The following is an 18,079-nucleotide window of genomic DNA, read 5'->3' as shown; positions in this document are numbered from 1 at the left end:
CGTGTGAGCTTCACTGAGTGCACCTTCCGGAAGGTCTCTTACCCACACGCACGACTTTGTGGTCATTGTAACCACTAATCAGCTTTGCTCAGATAAAAGGGCAGCTACTGCAGTAGCTTATAAAACAGAAAGTTGATGTCTCCCTGACATTGCTGTGGGCTAAGGTCCCCTGTCCCGAGGCTCCACGGGTCTCTTCATCTTCACCCAGGAAAGAGAGAAAAAGTCACTTCAAGCCTCCCCTAGGCGGTAACACCTGTCCCTTCCGTCCACAATATATGGCCAAGCCCCAAGTCGATGGGTTGGGGATGAATCATTTATGTTTTATGAGGAAGAGGAAGTGAATACTTTTAACACATGTTGCTACTAATCATCCGCCACGATGACCATAACAAAAGTCTTCCCACTTGTATCCCTGTGAACCATTCACTGGTCCAGTTAACAAACGCTGCTGCAGGCTGCCCGTGTGACGTTTACTGTGGAGCGTCTGGGACGGACTGAAGCGGACAGTTGCTGCCATTCGGATGAGGGGTCTAACTAAACAAAGGGACTGCGCTGACGGCTGGCGCAGGAGCAGAGCGTTCCTAAGACACGCCTCCCATCGTACTCAGCTTTAGATCAGGGAAGGCTCGTGGTGAAGGAGAGTCTTCAATGATAGGCAGGGATTCAGACCAACGGGCCGCAAGTTGGAGGGAAGAAGGGCATTCCAGGCAGAGTTAACAGTATCTGCAGAAATCCTGCAGGACGCTGTGTGTGGTGACAACGGCAAATGGCTTAACGCATCCAAAGTGCATTTATACAGGTGTGGCAAGAAGAGAGGTCAGGTGACAACCAACAGGACATGTCGTGCTGAAGTGTGAACTTGATGCTGTAGGCTAATGGCGAGGTCGGCAGCAGGCATGGGAGTAAGATGATGAAGTTTAGAGGGCAATTGGGACTTTGTGAGCAAAAGTGGAAAGGATTTCCTGACCCACAGAACACAGAGGTTAGGAAGAAGGAGGTTGTGGGTAGTCTAGGCTAAGTGATTCTCAGGCTTAGATTTCTAGTTACGTGGTTGTACTGTTTACCTGAGTAAAGGAATAGATACATAAGGAGGAGCACATTTGGGGTACACTTATAAAGTTTATGCCAGCATTATTGTTTGAATTCTCTATTTATTTAATTAAGTCTAAAACACTGGGCTCTTCCTCCAAGCAGTCCCTGCACTTTAGTAATATGTTTTAAAAATTTTCTCACTAAAGGAGAACTCTTATCAATTAGTTACCTACTTCTAATTTTTCTTTATCCTCTCTCTATGTTTTAGTTTCACTTCAATAAAACTAATCAAGAATAAGGGAAGAATAAATTCAAACTATTAGATTAGAAAATAGAAAAGAACCAGAAGATTAATGAAGTGGGTCAATGATAAGAAGCCTTTCCATGTCGTATCAAGAAAATTACCTTTTCTTTCTTAACTTCCTAAAACTCAACTGAGCTATTAGTTGGCCGAGCTATTAGTTGTCATGCTACTGTACATTTCTGCAAGTCTATTAGTGGTTATAGATATTTGTGGTATGCTACATTTCTTAATGCAAATCTTCAAAATATCCCAACAGTCAGTAACAGAGAATGGTAAATAGCAGAGAGAAAAATTGCTATATTTTGTAGAATTTTTGGGCACTTTGGTTCAACTGATGTTTATTGACTACGCTCTGGGCCCCGGATTAGCCTAAATGCTGGTTATCCAAAAATGAACAAGCTGCAGTGTCTAGTCACCATCTAGAAAATATACACTGTGAAGAGTCCTTTAACAAATATAAAACCTCTGGTGTAGTTTGGGCGCAAAGAAACAAGTCATTGGTTCTCCATGGCAAAGTCAGAAAAGGCTTCTCAGAAGAGGTCTCATATTAAAAATAAGTCTAATTTTGTTCTTATATATTTACCACAAATAACTTTAAAATTATGTATATAAATAGGGCCCGAAATAAGTAGGTTACGGTATACTGCATAATCTTAATGCTAACATATATAAATTTTATAATATTTACCTCCACAATGAGTTGATAATGTTGTCTTCCTAAGTAACCTCTCCACCATTTCTGAATTATGTTTGCTATTCTGTGTAAATACCTGAGTGAAAAATATGCTTATTAGTATGCTTTCATTGAAACAAAAATATCTTTTAAACTTGGTTCAGAATATAACTTCTTGAGATTCAAAAAATAAAATTCAAAGCCAAATGTATGTGTACTTTCAAAAAGTGGAGAGTTATCATTGTGGGATAAAATTCTTAATTCCTGGAAGTAGGAAAAAGGCATAGATAACTATTCAATATTTCTTTGGGTTATTGATTAAGTCATTTAAAAAACTTTTTTTCAATTTTTCTTCAATACTTACTCTCTAAAATATTTCTTGATGTTAAGGCTTTAAAACAGGTCACTGTGACATGCTGAGAAATAAGCCAGGAACTATTGATGTGAATCACTTTAAGAATTTAGAAATAATTCTCGAGGTCAAGAAACCTTTCCCTTCTTTGTCTTTTCCTTATATTACTCAGTCTGCTGAATTCAGAAGGACTCTTTTTGCTGCCATGTTTCTCATTTATTGTGAACAAAGGCAATACCTTCACACTCTAATCTGATGTCTGGCTCCTACTAGCTAAGAATATAAGGCCATCTACAGTATAATCCACAGCCCACATTCTGAATTATTACAGTGAGGCATACTCTTCCTCCACCTTAACCAGGAAATTTTTTTTTTCAAAATTAAAGGAAAACTGAAGGAAAGTTTGGGCACTGAAGAAAAAGTAGAATGTTAAGGATCATCTTCGATCTCTTTGCAGTAGGAATAGTATTATTCTGGTATCGTTTACATTTACCTACCAACTTGTTGGAAAAAATTGAAACAGCTTTCTTTTTATTTTGCTTACCAGTCAATGAACTACTTGCTAAAAATACAAGCCCAGTTATTTGTCACATTCTACGGAATTTAAAGAGAAGAATTTTATCAAGTATGTTTGTAATATTGAGAATTGCTAAATGTCAAAAAATGGTCAATATAATTCAGTTTTTTGATATGTAAGAAAAGATGAGCAAAAAAGAATTATATTATTTAAAAGGATATCATATAATTTATTAACTTAATTACAAGTAACATAAATGATTGTTTGAAATGAGGACTACATGCACAAATTACATTTTGTAAGGAGCACATTTTTATGAGTATCTAAATTTTCCATGACAAAATCAATATACCTGATATATGACCGAACTTGACATCCTCGAAACCAGCTCTGAATTTTAACTGCTGCATCATTCTCCTTTTTCCTAAATATATCCACAGCACTTTAAAAAAAAAATAAAGTATTTCATTAACGACTAATATAATTCTTAAGCAAATCAATCTGTTGAACTTAATCCTTAATTTCTTCCAAAATGATAATTATAATTCAACTGTCATTTTAAATAAAATTAAATACTAAATAGAAAAAAGCATTTCAGAAATCATGAGCTATGTTTTATAAATTAACCTTTCTCTGAGGGGCCATGTGCTTTCAACAGCTTTACTTTTTAGTTTCATAATCACTTATTTTGCTACTAATTAATTTCCAAGTGATGTTATAAGGAAATTAAAAAAGTACTGTGTTAGTTTGTCATTTTTTGAAAACTATATTATTTGAATTTACTATTTAAATACAACTATACACACATCACCCAAGATTAAAATTCTTGCATATTTCATTCAATGCATCAGTTCAATGAATTACTTCTCCATTAAATAAATATATCACAGGATGCCAATTCTAGATAGAATTCTCAGAAAGTCCATTTCAGTTGAAGGAGAAAGGGAAAGAAGCATTGATCGGTTGCCTTGCATATATACCCTGACCAGGCATTGAACCTGCAACCTAGGTATGTGCTCTGACCGGGGATCGCCCCACAACCTTTTGGTGTACAGGAGGATGCTCCAACCAACTGAGCCACCTGGCCAGGGCTCTTGACTCACATTACGTTCTCCATATGGGAGATAGAACAGCTTCAAGTCCTTTCCTCCAGGGAGTCTACCCTGACTCCCCATCCTTACAAAAAATTCAGTGGATCAATATGTCTTCACACAGAGAGATACAACATGTTATAATGTGAAAAAAGGTAACCTAGTGCAGTGTTATAAGTTTTCATATTTGTAAAATAATTTTAACTTTGTATATGTGAATGAATAACAGAAAAAACCCGATTTTGTACAAATGAGTTTATTAAAAGTGGCCATATTTAAGGAATGGAATTTCAAAGGAGAAGGCCCAATTGTAAGAGACAAGCACTCTGCCGTGTCCCAGAAGTTGATGGACACCCTCGGACAGGGGGCCCGCAACTGAGCAGCGGCAGGTGCTATGGAGAAGCCAGGAAGGCAGCGTCAGCGTTCCAAGCGGTGGCGGGGTGAGGGGGGTCGGTCACTCTTTCTTTGAAACGTTATCCTAGCCCACACTAAGCTGCCATAGCGCAGGAAACAAAATGTCAGTTATGGCAAAAACAGAAAAGATGCAGCAGTGCACTGTCCAGCAGAGCCAGCAATTCAAAGGAGAGTATGAAAAAGAGAAAGAAAGAATATCTAATTTCATTCGATAAGGCTGAGGAGAAGTGAAATTCATTATAATGGGATAAAATGATTCCTTGTTTACCTAACCTATTTTCGCCACTGACATTCAGTGTTACGGCAGGTCTATTCGCCTTCTCCTTACTATGCTCTATCTAAATTACTGAGCACATCTGGCCCTTCTTTCCCACCAAAATCAACAACTGACTACCTTCACAGAAGAGGAAGAGCAAATACGAATAAAGTATACAGATACAACTGACACGTCTTTTGAACTAACGTATAGCTTTAACTTACCCTTTACTTACAATTGTTATTAGACATGAAGAAGATGAGCAATAAAAATATCTGCTTTGAGTTCATTCTTTCTAATCTCTCCTGGTAATGATGCTAACATATAATTGCAAAGCAAAATTAAATTGTCTTATTTTGGAGTTATAAATACTAATGTATAAAATACAAGCATGCATATTGTATTATACTTATAAGAACTATACATTTTAAAGGGAAACATTTAAAAAATAATTCATAGTTAACTTACCACTAAGTTTTAACTTATGTGCTGAAATCTGACTTCTACACACATTTATCTATTGCTCCCTTTTTTTAACTGCTTAAAAATGAAATTTACAGATACTTGGGTTACCGCTGGGATACTGAATACTGCTACAATATGTCATGAACTGCTAGACATTTTACGTTTAAAATGAAAAATGTGGGTAACACTTTATTTTAATGGTATATTAATTAGTTCCAAATTACAATGAAAATCCTATAGCAGTGAATAAAATATGACATCTACACGAATTTGAAATAAATTTATTATGATCAGTATTATTACAATGAATACTAAATGAATTATTAATGATGAAAGACCCAAAGTATTACCAGGAATGTAATAAAACATCAAGAAAAAGCTGGAAGTTTCCAGTCATTTCATCATCAACTAGAAATAAGTACTAAAACCCTGGATAACACTATATTCATGTGTGTCATTAATGGCTAGAAATGAACCGACAATATATAGAAAATGAAAAAAAAAAGTGTGGTTGACTATCTTTTCACTAATATGCAAAAACGATGCATTTTACACATTACCATATTGTGGTTATTCTGCCCTATGTGTATTAGCTATTGATTAATAAAAACCCAACAGGTTTTCCTTCTCATTATCACATAACTTGCAACTATTTTAGATTCCAGGAATAGAATTCCAATGTTAGCTGCCCTGTATTATAAGATATATTGATGTGTGAAATTATTATTTTTTGAGTATCATTTCACTTTAAGGTCTCAAGGATACCAACCTCCTGAAAGGCAGAAACTATGCTTAATTGAAACTTTCTGTTCTGATTTTCACCCACGTGCCTTGTAAGAAGTCAATAACTACTTGATGAGGAGAAACAGGGCTACATTTTAGGGGTTAGAAGCCATGTTTTGTTTTCATTAACAGTCCGCATTATTATTATTTCACAGCTCAATGGATAATGAGGTACAAATACATTTACAGTGTATTTTTAAAATGCTTTACTATTCGCTTTTCTACTTTTTTCCTTTTCACTTCTCTTCACTTTATTTCCTGAACTATTGAGTCCCAAAGAAATTGACATATGGGCGAGGGCAGTAGGGTGTGGGTGCTGGGGGGGGGTGGGGAGGGCGCTGCAGGGCTCAGCTCAGGTGTCAGAGCCTGTGCAGGCTCAGGTGGGCGGCCACCTGCGGGGAGGATGGCCCAGGAAGGAGGGTGTTCCCATGGCCGGGAGAAGGCCTGGCTCTAGGGCGTCCAGGAAGGGCGAGGGAAGCTTCCCCGCGGAAGGGCAGCCAGCAGTGGGGAATCAGAACCCAAGAGTGATGGGAAGGGAATCCCCATTGGCGAGCAGGTGGGAATTCAGCCTGGGAGGTAGAGGCTGGGGGAAAAGGATGCATTCATGGCTTCAAATTACCTGCTTTAAAAAGTGCCTACTAATTACAAAGGACCCAGTGTATAGACCAAAGTCATCCTTGGATGTCTGGCAGAAGCCTTGCTAAATTTTGCCAGTCTGAACTGAGTATCATGAGTAATAGAAAAATCAGCAGTTAATTAGAATCAGATGGGACTCATATTTATCCTGTAAGCTGTCATTTTTTTAGGTGAATAAGACTGAGATGATTGTCCAATTAGGTGACTTGTCTAATTAGACCAAGAATGCCATCGGGAACTGTTGCTTACATTGGAGTCAGAGACAAATTGACCAAGTTCACCGGGACGATGGGTTCCAGAATGAGGCTGGCACGTGGAGCAGCCGGCCTTACTTCATGCAGAGATTTGACGACTTGGATCCCCCTACCCCAGACACAAGCTCTGGGCTAAGATGGATCAAACTTCGCTAGATCCGTGTTTGGCACGCAATTTACACTTTCTAAATCGTGTTCTCCTCGGTTGAATGACTCTTGAAGTCATTAAATAAAAAAATAATTATAGATAATAGATAATTTTTATCTTTAGCTATTTTTAGTATGTTTACTTAAACCAGGACTGAGGAGTGATGGAAAGATTCATTTCTTAGAGCAATAATTATTGCGCAGCTATTATGTGTCAGAAACTATGATAGACATGGGAGACCGGAATAATGATGACCAAAAAAACGGCACTCTCCACTTGTAGCTTAAGAGGGACGATACATAGTATCTCACAGCAGAACGTAGAGCTGAACGGTGATTGCGTGTTGGAAGAGAGGGGCATGGAGTGCACCTTAAGAATGGGGGGTAGGTGAGACAAACGTTAGAAAAAGACCGGCTCAGGGAGATCTTGCCTTAGTGACTTATTTTCCACGGGTCCGCCTTGCCACTGCATTCTACTTCACTGTTTCGGCATTTCTCTTGAGTTGGAAAACCTCCCGGGGCGTGGCTTCCAGCAGGCCCTGGGGAAACGGAACCTCTCTTCCTGAGACGAGAGTTTGGGTGCAGGCAGGTGGACAAGAAAGCTAGTGCCTTCCTTAACCCTCTTCTATCAATTAATCTACCGATGCTACTGTTCACGAAACGGTGAGATGCTATCAATTCAGGGACACAAATGAGTCATAGGACAGAGTTCAACGATGTTCGTGAAATAAAGGAGGCACGGATTCCCAAGTGGACGGCGGACACACTGGCTCGCCCAGGTAAGGGAGCCCAGGTGACCCCGATCAGATTCCTAAACCTTCTTTCAGCAAATTGTGGAACGATGATGTCAAAGGAAAACACTTCATTTCACAATGCTATCTACGCTGGGCTTTTCCTTAAATCATCTCGGCCGGCATCTATGCCCCCCACCATGTATAACCAACCCCCTGTATGGTGATCCTGCTTTGAAACTTGTGACTCTCTTTGCAGCCCACAAATGAGCGGGGAGATTTGTAATTATGGGGTTAGGAAATTTGTTAGTAGGAGACTCCTGCCGAGGAGCAAGTGCCTACAGTGAAGCCAGCCCCCTGCGCGACCGCCGCGCGGGTGGCTTACCTGTTCCTGAAGTAGTACTGCTGCGCTAGGGTCTTGGCCCGCGCCTGCAGCCGGGCCAGCGTGGCCATCGCCTCCCGCCTCCGCTTGCCCACCGCTGTTGCTATCGGTCTCCACGGCAACCGGGCCAAACCACGAGGCAGGTTCCGAGGGGGGACCCACTTTTCGTTTCCTCCGCGTTATTTTCACCGTTTCAGTTTATAAAACATTACAAAAACATAATACATTTTGAGCAGGAAGAAAGTTTCATTCCTTTGCCTCTGAGCGTAAAAGCAGGAGACTCGAGGCGTGCGCGCTGCGGGGGTAGTGGGGCGGGTGGTTGCTCCCGACATCCGGCTTCCGCCTCCCGTCTGCTTCCGGAAGCTCCGCTCAAAATGCTGAACTGCTCTTTGCAAGTCGCTGGTGCGGTGGTGGCTGGAGTCTGTTCTCGGGCCTGAGCCTCGAGGCCAGGCTCCCGGGTGTCGTTAATGTTCGGGGCCGCCGGGCGCCAACCGATCGGAGCTCCCGCCGCCGGGAACAGCTGGTGAGGCTGGCTGCCCTGGGGATGGGCGAGCAGGACCGGGGTGCTGGCCGGAGGCCGCTGTACCTGGCCTGGCAGGGGGAGGGAGAGGTGGCGGACGACCTGGACACGGGCCTTGCTCCCACGCGTGCCTGGGATGCTCGCGATCTCAGGTGTGCGCAAAAGATCTGCGAAGGAAGACAGCGGACGCTGGCTGATCGCTTGCCGAACACTCCGCAGGATTTTAGGAGCAAAGCTGTCTGTGCTGCCGGGGCAGTTCACTTCCTCGCGATGGTTGACAAGATTAGGGGCAGGAAGAAGGCCTCTGAACCCCGCGTTTCCCTTTTAAAGCCGCCTAGATCCTAGCAGGTGTCTTGGAAGGTCAAATCCCAGAGCTCTAGCGTTCTGGAAGTTTGGCGGTGGAAGCGACCTCACCTTCCCATCCCACCCCACCCCACCCCACCGCACCCTTTTTCCTTTTTTGGAGTGGGAGTAACCAACCTATTTCAGTTCTGAACTAGAAGGAACGTTTCATTATTGTCCAAATGTGATAGGTATGGGAGTTTCCTAAGGACAAGCAAATGCCAGGATTAAGTCTGGGGTTTCACTGGTCTGCAGTGACGTACCAACCAGTGGCACTTTAGAATAATATATTGCTCTGACTTTTCAAAGTGCTTTCACTTTATCCTCCTGACAGCCCTGTGACAGGAGATTATGACAGGCACAGAATACTAAGTGATTTGTCCAAAATGGCCAGGCCGATTTTAGTCCTAGAGCTGGGAGCTTGGTGACGGGTTTCTAGCGGAAAATGCCGCCCGTCCAGTTTCCTCCTAAGCTCTTTTCCACCAACCGCACACAAGACAAGCAATGAAACAAACAAGCAGATTTTTCCACTGACAATTAATTCTCAAACATAAATGTTGAACAGCAGGTGAAATGTGGCTAAAAAAAAAAAAAAAGTATATCCATTCCTAGATCCAGTAGCAAGTGAGAACAGGGGGGATTCTAGTAGTCTCTGACCTCCAGGAATTTATTTTGCATCACCTATCACTGAAACGTTAAAAGAGTATTTTGTTTAAAATGTTTTAAAAGTGACCAAATCATTCTGTAGTTAATTTATTTTATAATGATGATAAATTGGTTATGCTCCTTTTTAAATTCTCACATTTTCCATTCAGAAAAGCAGGGAACACATTTTTTTTTAAAAATGATGATGTGATTAGTATAGAATAAAACACGTATCTCTTAAGTGTTTAGTATTTTTCGACTTGGCGGTGGATACACTGTGTAACCACCGCACCAAACAAGACATGAGACATTCCCATCGCCCTGGAGTTCTGTCTCCAGGGTGCCTGCCTTAGTGTTTCACTGTTCAGTATCTTGTTAAGGGAGGGAGGCAAAATATGCTGTGTAGATTGGGCTGTTCTTGTGTTGATATTGATAAATGAGCTATTGTTCATTTATTTAGTTATTCATTAATTTGTTTATAGGACAGGAGACTACTTAATTAAAAAATACATATATAACTCTTTGAATTCCTTCCTCTCCCTTCCACCTAAATCACGGTAAGGTACAACTTTATAATACAGTTCTCTTTTGAAGAGCCTATCGAGTTTCATGTGGCAGCAAACATATCACCCTTAGGACACCCGACCATAAAATAGTGTCTAGCACTAAAACAGTTTTGTTTTTTTTTAAATTGATTTTTAGAGAGAGAGGAGGTGGGGAGGGAGAGAGACATCGGTTTGCTGTTTCTTGGTGTATCAGGACCATGACGCTATAGCCAATTGCCCTCTCTGGCCAGGGCTGAATCAGTGTTTTTGAATTGAATTCTTAAAATTATGCCTGATTTGGCAGAATGAATGTGTTCCGGATGACTGGAACCCTTATTTTCTAGTTCATCTCCACAACCATCCTGTCATTCAGCCTTTCTTAATGGGATTTTTTCATTCACTCTTGGGACATTCACAATACTATGCATGTATGTTTCACCTCAGTGGCAGATCCCAGTGGCCCTGGGGAAGCTACTACTAAGTAACAAGCTACCACCAAGTTGTTACTTGATGGCAGGTTTTATATACATATCATCTTATGTAAACTCAATTGAGGTAGGTTATTTATTTATTTATTTTTTTGGATTGTAGAGATGGCGAGAGGGGTGGCAGATAGAGTTTAAGTAACTTTACCAAGTGTCATATTTGTAGTATGATTCCAGTATATTTTACAAAAATTATTAACCATCTTTGTATACTGCCTATGATGTCTGAATAATACATACTATCTTAACGGATATGTGAACTGGAAAGTATATGCCTGGATTTGTTAACTAACCTGGAATTCCTGATGTATCTTCACTCATCTTAGCTACAACTTGTTCTCTAATGTGCAGGAAGCAATTGGGGAAATGTAGATGTTTTATCTTTTAACATTTTGCAAAGTAGAACTGATACTATATTTTATCGTTAAGAAGCCTAAGTAAGAAAAGTTTTATACAATTAATCAATAAAGATCCTATGATTGCTTTGTGTGTCAGGAAATTAATATATGTTTTGTTCAAGTTAACCATATAAGTGATTCATATGTTTTTATAAAGTGTCCGTCACTCCCTGACTCATCACACACATAAATTTTTGAAATTAGGATCCAAAATTATCTATCTTGGTACATCTGATGTTAACCTTTTAAAACTTGATTTATTGGATGGACAAATAACATTTTGTATTTATACATATTTTTCTTTATTTTTACATTATTAATAATTTGTTTAAATTCAATTTCTGGGGTTTTGGGAGAAGTATTTTTAAAGATTGAACTAAACAAATTTGTGTTGGTTGTGGACCTTTTTTCCTACAGTTTCATTCCTATTTGGTATTTTGAGGTTTTTTTTTAGGTCTGGAATACTACATAATGGAAAATTAGCATTTTTTAATAACAGTTCTTTGTTTTGTTGTCTTGACCTTAGATCCATCTTGTCCCATTTGTCTGAGACAAGTTTCTGTTTCAACAGTTAGGAATCAAAGCAATGGCTACTCTGATTTTGGGCATATAAATCATTAATCCTGCTGTAGCTCCTTAGCATCCTCATTTATGGCACGTTGGAAACCTTTAAACCATCTTCAGTAATTTGCCCTTAACTGACACATTCACCTAACTAAAAATTTAGAGTATCTCCCTTGTCAGTATGACAGAAATTTTGAAATCTGGGTTGTCTAAATTTTTAATTATCACTTTTCCTGGGCTACTGTTCATTTACTTAGTTATTCATTAATTTGTTTATCCAGCATATTTTTTTTGAAATGTCTGTGATGTGTCAAGCATTGTGCTAGGTGCTTGTAATTAATATTCAATTGTCTTCATTTTCATTGCTAGTCTAGGACTTCAGAATATATTATATATTCAATACATATTAAGCAGTGACCATGAATAAGCAATGAATGAGACTAATTTCCTACATATAGAACCTGCTTAGATGCTCTGTAATATATTCATGGTAACAGGAATTACGATGAATTATCTTTTAGATTCTACTCTTTTTTTTTTTTTTAGTTGGACATTGATTCAGGCAGTTTTTTTATTCCATAGTTTATATTTTGAAAGCGATTAGAGTATAAGGAAAAAAGTTGTGAATGACTCTTGTAGTCATTAAATGAAGTAACAACAAATCAAAAGTATGCTCTTCAAATTTAAATAATCATTGAATTTGCCTTAGTAGATCACTATTTGGAAAGTAGAATTAGACTTTCTTTTAAAGCCACTTGTGGTTTGTTGTTCACTGAGTTGCTAGGGTGAGGAGGAAAACAAGGTTTCTGAGTGTCCTGTGGTGACAAAAGTCACAGCAGCAGCTGCCAGCAGCACCTCCACTGAGTGCAGGTGGCTGGAGCTTTGGCTTCCAGGATGGGAAAAGTGGGGTTTTGTGCAGTGGGGAACTGCGTGACTCTTAATTTGGAAGGATGATTTTCTTTTAAGTTTTTTTCTTATATCTGCATATTATTAAGATAGAAGTAGGTCTAGATACAAAGCATTAATTTGTTTAACTTGGGATTTTTTTAAAGATCTTTAAGATCTTTGGAGTCTTTAAGAAGTCCCTGAATTTCTTGAAATTGTATGCAAGATTTTTGCAAATGTCTGCTTTCTGCACTTCCGCCAACAGTCAGAGTGCTTCAAGACTCAGAGAGGCTGCAGGCCTTTGATTTCCTATGGTGTCCTCCGCCTCTATAATATGGTTATACATTTAAATTAGGCTGATTTGATAGTTCAGTGGCCAGTTTCTCTTCTTTAGCAATAACCTCTAACCACCATCTCTGCTGAAAGCTGAAATAACTGCTCTCACATATGAAGGTCCCACTCTCATCCACAAAGAATCCCTTCAAGGTAGAAATTATACCCATTTTTATAATGAATAAATAATCAGAAAGTAAGTAATTTGTTCAAGGTTCCATGCAGCACTCATGTTCTCTACAATTTCCTCAGCATTTTTTTCCCCTAGGGAATTTTATTCCACATGTATTGCCCAACGTTAATGTAATGTTACAAGCAATTATTTACATATTTCAGAATAACACAGGTGCCCCCACCCTGATGCTACCTTTTTCAAAAGGAGAGGAAAGGTTATTCCAGTAATGATCTAAGTAGTCAGGTCAAGGAGTCTCTAGCCAGCCCGAGTACTGACACTCAATGTCAGGGATGTTGAGTACTGCCTGGTGGAGGGCAACAGATGAACCTGACCTCTGACCAAAAATTGTTACCTACAACTGGCACATCGAAGTTTGAGTTGAATGCACATTTTCATTACTCAGCATAGTCTAATACCACCTGAGAAAAACAAAATGCATATCTACTCATTTCCCTTGTACCATCAACAGCTGTCAATGAAATGTTATGTTAGACATGATAACCATTACAAACTATTCCCAAAAGACTTCATTTCCCAATGACAAGGAATGAATTTCAAAGAGAATTTGTTTTATGAATGTGAATAGAAAACTTTAAAATTAGCAAAGTGGTAACTCACTGAATTTTACTATTTACAAACTTTTAACCGGTGGATGCTTAATCAGCATAGAGGAAAGCTATATATTTTCCGGGTTCCCCTTCAATAGGAAAGGCCTTGTTTGAGAGGATATCCGTAGGGTAAAGTGTTACAGTGCAGTGGCTGTCGGTACAACTGTGAGGGCCAAGGAAATAAATGAGCTACCAGTCACGTGATGGCCTCTTAGTGTGGCTTTATTTCTGGGAGGCCAGCGATGCTGTTAGTTACTCCAGAACTGGGGGGGGGGGGGGCTGAGTCTTCTTTTGGACAAAGAACCCTTATCCTAATACTTGTTAAACGGGCTTTCAGTTAATTTTTAAAGTACATTTCTTATATTCAAAGATAACAGGTCTCTCAGAGTACATTTTTTCCAAAGAAATAGTGGCAAGGGAAAATAACTAACTATTTATTGTAGTAAAGGAAAAACAGAAAGGTAATGGCTGGTGTAGAGGTAACGAAGACAAGACCCATTTGGCTCCTCAATGACCTGTTCTCAACGTGAGTGATATACAGAAAACTTTTCAAGGGAAAAACACATTTCAGTGGCCCTCAAGAGTCCATTTACAAAAATGTGTGTGTGTGTGTGTGTGTGTGTGTGTGTGTGTACACACACTATTCACTTTGTTTTTTTAAAAATAATGTGTCCCTGTGGGCTCCTTGTTTTGAATGTCAAAAGAGACAGATCTGGAAAACACAGACCGCGGTCACTGAAAGACAACACCTTGCTCCCGACGGCTCACAGTGCATGCGTGGCTGCCCACAACAGCCCTGGTCCTTTGAACTCAACTGCCTCTCAGCGCCCACACTGCCCTCTGCCTACTGTTGGTGCAGGTCTCCCGCCTCTTTTTCTGTTCCAAGGAATATAGTACCTAAGTGTGAGTCACTTGCATGTATCCGGTCTGTCTCAGCAATTAAAATCCACCACCTGCAGCTTAATCAACCATCAACAAAAGTGCGGACTGGGCACTGGAACCGTGTACTTGATTTCTGGCTCTAGCTGGGCAAGCACTCAGGCTCTGGACCCAGGCTGCTGGAGTTTGAATCTGTTCCCACTGCTTCTTAGATGTGCCTCTTTGGGCAAGCTGCCCTTAATCTCTGTCCCTGTGTACTTCACTCACCACCCCATGGGGTTACTGTGTGAGAAAGAAGTCAGGCAATGCACATGAAACACTTAGACATGGGCCTGGCGCATAGTAAACACGCAAGGGTTAGAAGCTGTTCCAGGTGCATTACCTTGCAAGTGGTAAATCCAGTTGAATCACAATGTGTTTGTTTTCAGGTCATCATTAAAATGAAAAACAAAGCTGAAAGTTATTGGGAACCTGCAAATGTCTGAAATTATAACGATATATGCCAAGCAGGAGTCAGCAAACTGTGGCTTCCCATCACTTGGTTTTGTAAATAAAATTTCATTGGAACGCAGCCATACCCATTCATTTATGTATTGCTCAAGGCATTTCCCCCCTTAGGAGGGTGAAAGTTGAGTAGTTTTGATGGAGACCCAATGACCTGCAGAACCTAAAATGCTTCCTCTTTGGCCCCTTATAGAAAAGTGTGCCTATTTCTGCTATAGACTATAGAAATTACGTAACCCTCTATAATTAGAATATTGTGACCCCTGAGTGCTTCTAGGACTCAGTTTGAGAAATGACTGCTCATGATCTTCCTGAGAAGGGTGCCTATTTGAATCACCTATAATGTTCAAAAAATAAAATTGAATCCTGGGCCCTCTAGCACATCAACTGATTTCAAATCTTTGAGAATTGGGCTTGGAAGGGTCCAGGATAATTTATTAAAGTTCCCAAAGAATACTGATGTTTGTCCTTGCTGACTGACTAGTAGATACTTTTTATAGGTCAATGGTTTCTGTTTATTTCTATTTAAAAAAAAAAAAAGGCCAAGCAAGATGATGAACACACAATAGAGTGTGCAGATGATGTATTTTAGAATTGTATGCCCCAAACCTGTGTAACTGTATTAGCCAATGTCACCCCAATACATTCAATTAAAAAAAAAAGAAAGAAAAACAAAACAGCCCAGAGTCTGCTTCAGGTGAACTATGAGAGAAATAACGGGCCATTGTAGAACAGTAAGGCTCCGGTTTGACCTTGAACTTGGTTTCTGTGTCACTGGGTTACCAGGTTAGTGTGGTGTAGATTTGTGCCGTGTGTTTGGTTAAGCCCTTTTCACATACATCACAACTCTGACGTATGGGCCTGTCAGTCTCCTTCCGCCGGCACATCCTGGTGTGACCGGGGCGGCGGGGGTGGGGGGTGGGGTATGAGTAGAGGGGTGTATCCGCAGCCTTCTTAGAAGTGGGCCAGGGGATTGAGAAAGTTCTGTGTTTCATCTCGGAAAAGAGGCTCCCGGGAAAAGACAGGAATAGACTAAAGAACAGTTTTGTAAGCAGAAATAACTTTTCCGTAATCACACAGTAAAACCAAACCTTCCTCACCGAGACCTTCCATTGCTGGTATTATGCGCATTGTATCTTGACCTAACTCCTACGTTTAATCAATGAACATATAAGAAGGAGGAGCTGAAAATAAGTCAGAATATTTGACACTCGAGTATCTTGGAGAGGAAGATTAAGTAGTTTTGGAAATTTCTTGGCCATGCCTACTGTTTTTAGTTAGAGTGAGCTGTGGGCTGCACTCAGCCGGGGTGGTAAGGTCTGCACCGGCTGTGCCCTTTAAATGCTTTTCCTTCTGTGCACGACGCAGGCATTTCAGTCGGACCATGGAGGAGCTGGTGCACGACCTCGTCTCCGCGCTGGAGGAGAGCTCGGAGCAGGCCCGCGGCGGCTTTGCCGAGGCCGGCGACCACGCGCGCAGCCTGTCCTGCCCGCTGAAGCGCCAGGCGCGGAAGAGGCGCGGGCGGAAGCGCAGGTCCTACAACGCGCACCACCCGTGGGAGGCCGGCCACTGCCTCAGCGAGGGCTCTGACTCCAGCCTGGAAGAGCCGAGCAAGGACTACAGGGAGAATCCCAACAGCAGCAAGAAGGATCACAGCGACTCCGACGACCAGATGCTCGTGGCCAAGCGCAGGCCCTCGTCGAACCTGAACAACAACGCGCGGGGGAAGAGGCCGCTGTGGCTCGAGTCGGACCTCGCCGTGGACGGCCTGGGCAACCGGACCCTGCGCCGCCGGCGCAAGGTCAAGCGCATGGCCGTGGACCTGCCGCACGACTTCTCCAGCAAGCGCACCATGACGCAGCCGCCCGACGGCTGCCGGGACCAGGACATGGACCACGACAGGGCTTGCCAGTACCAGGAGTTTACCCGGAGCAAGGTCAAGAAGAGGAAACTGCGGGTCGTCAGGCCGGGCCCCAAAGTCCAAGATGAAGGCGTGGTCTTAGAAAGTGAGGAGATGAGCCAGACCAGTAAGGACAAAATGGAGTACGAAGAGCAGAAGGTCTCCGACGAGCTCATGAGCGAAAGGTGACTTCTCCATTTCCTATTAAGATGCGTGTCGATAGTTCGGTGGTTGAAAATGTTTGGTATTTTAATTAATTGTTTCGAAATAATTATGAATTATAAAAGTGGTAGTGCTATTACTGTTTAACCATGGTCATATTTCCTTATAATTTATGATGTTTAGCACAAAGGAAAATTGCTTATTTGATTTGCACAAAGTCTTTTGATTGTGTAATGACTTAATTTTCAGCTACAAAGAGAAAAAGAAATAGATTTTCATTGAGAAAGGATGTGCATTTGAATAACACAACTGTAACTCTTAGAATTGTGTTTATAATTATGTGGTTAATTATAGAGTTTTACTGTTTGGTTCTTTTTAGTTTCACAATTTATCAGTTTATTGTGATTACTGAGAATCGAAAGTTGATACCACTTCAACATGTGTGGCTTGATATTTTCAGTGTGTAGCTTGCTCGGAATTCTGATCACTCATGAATTGTAAAACCCAATTTACAGTCTAGAACACCTGGTCTTGTCAAGAGACAAATGACAGCAAGGGCCCTTGAGCAGTTAGTCAGTCTACTCTGTCTGTTCTGGAAGGCAGGTGGACCACAGCGATACTCGGTACTATTTTAACAGCATCAAAAAGGTAAATGGTGATTTTTCTTTCATACAAAACTAATGCTACTCGAAGGAAATAAGAAAGCGTTGACTCTCTTCATCCTTTTAGGTGTCCTCAAAGCCAAATGCAGAGCTGCGATGCTGAAAAACATTGCTTAGAAATGGTCTGGGAAAGGGTATTTGATATTTATTTGTAGGACTTACATTTTAATCACATTTAATCAAATGTGATCTATGGAATATATACACATATTTATAGATGTGTACATGTACAGTTTCTGGCACAAATAATGCCCCGTTTTTTATTGCCAACTCTTTCATTACAAAATCATAAGCATGTCATTCTGTAACATAATAATATCACATTCAAGCACACCATAGGACATGTTCGGTGAGATGGTCAAGTTAAAACTATAAATTATTACACCCATATTATTACTCTACCAACCACACTCAAGCAGGCGTTACTTCTGCCAG

The 18,079-nt window shown here is 40.7% G+C and overlaps 2 protein-coding genes across 3 annotated transcripts in view; one reads left to right on the top strand and one right to left on the bottom strand.

Moving 5' to 3' along the window:
* SPATA17 (spermatogenesis associated 17) overlaps positions 1-8,108 on the bottom strand; it is an 84,022-nt gene extending 75,914 nt beyond the window's left edge. Inside the window, exons 1-3 of the mRNA XM_054576591.1 lie at positions 8,041-8,108; positions 3,231-3,320; positions 2,025-2,106 (exon numbers count right to left, since the gene is read on the bottom strand). Coding sequence (XP_054432566.1) covers positions 2,025-2,106; positions 3,231-3,320; positions 8,041-8,108 — 240 coding nt within the window. The remainder of the gene's footprint in view (positions 1-2,024; positions 2,107-3,230; positions 3,321-8,040) is intronic.
* A 323-nt stretch (positions 8,109-8,431) lies between these two features.
* The window catches only part of GPATCH2 (G-patch domain containing 2), a 114,472-nt gene continuing 104,824 nt past the window's right edge, over positions 8,432-18,079 (top strand). For both annotated transcript variants that reach the window (XM_054576589.1, XM_054576590.1), the window contains exons 1-2: positions 8,432-8,560; positions 16,289-17,005. In XM_054576589.1, coding sequence (XP_054432564.1) covers positions 8,505-8,560; positions 16,289-17,005 — 773 coding nt within the window. In that variant the 5' untranslated portion in view covers positions 8,432-8,504. The remainder of the gene's footprint in view (positions 8,561-16,288; positions 17,006-18,079) is intronic.

This window comes from Pteronotus mesoamericanus, unplaced genomic scaffold, assembly GCF_021234165.1.
Source record: "Pteronotus mesoamericanus isolate MK-2021 breed Mesoamerican mustached bat unplaced genomic scaffold, CSHL_Meso_final contig_347, whole genome shotgun sequence".
NCBI classification, from domain to species: domain Eukaryota; kingdom Metazoa; phylum Chordata; class Mammalia; order Chiroptera; family Mormoopidae; genus Pteronotus; species Pteronotus mesoamericanus.
This window is presented reverse-complemented; position numbering and strand designations above follow the sequence as displayed.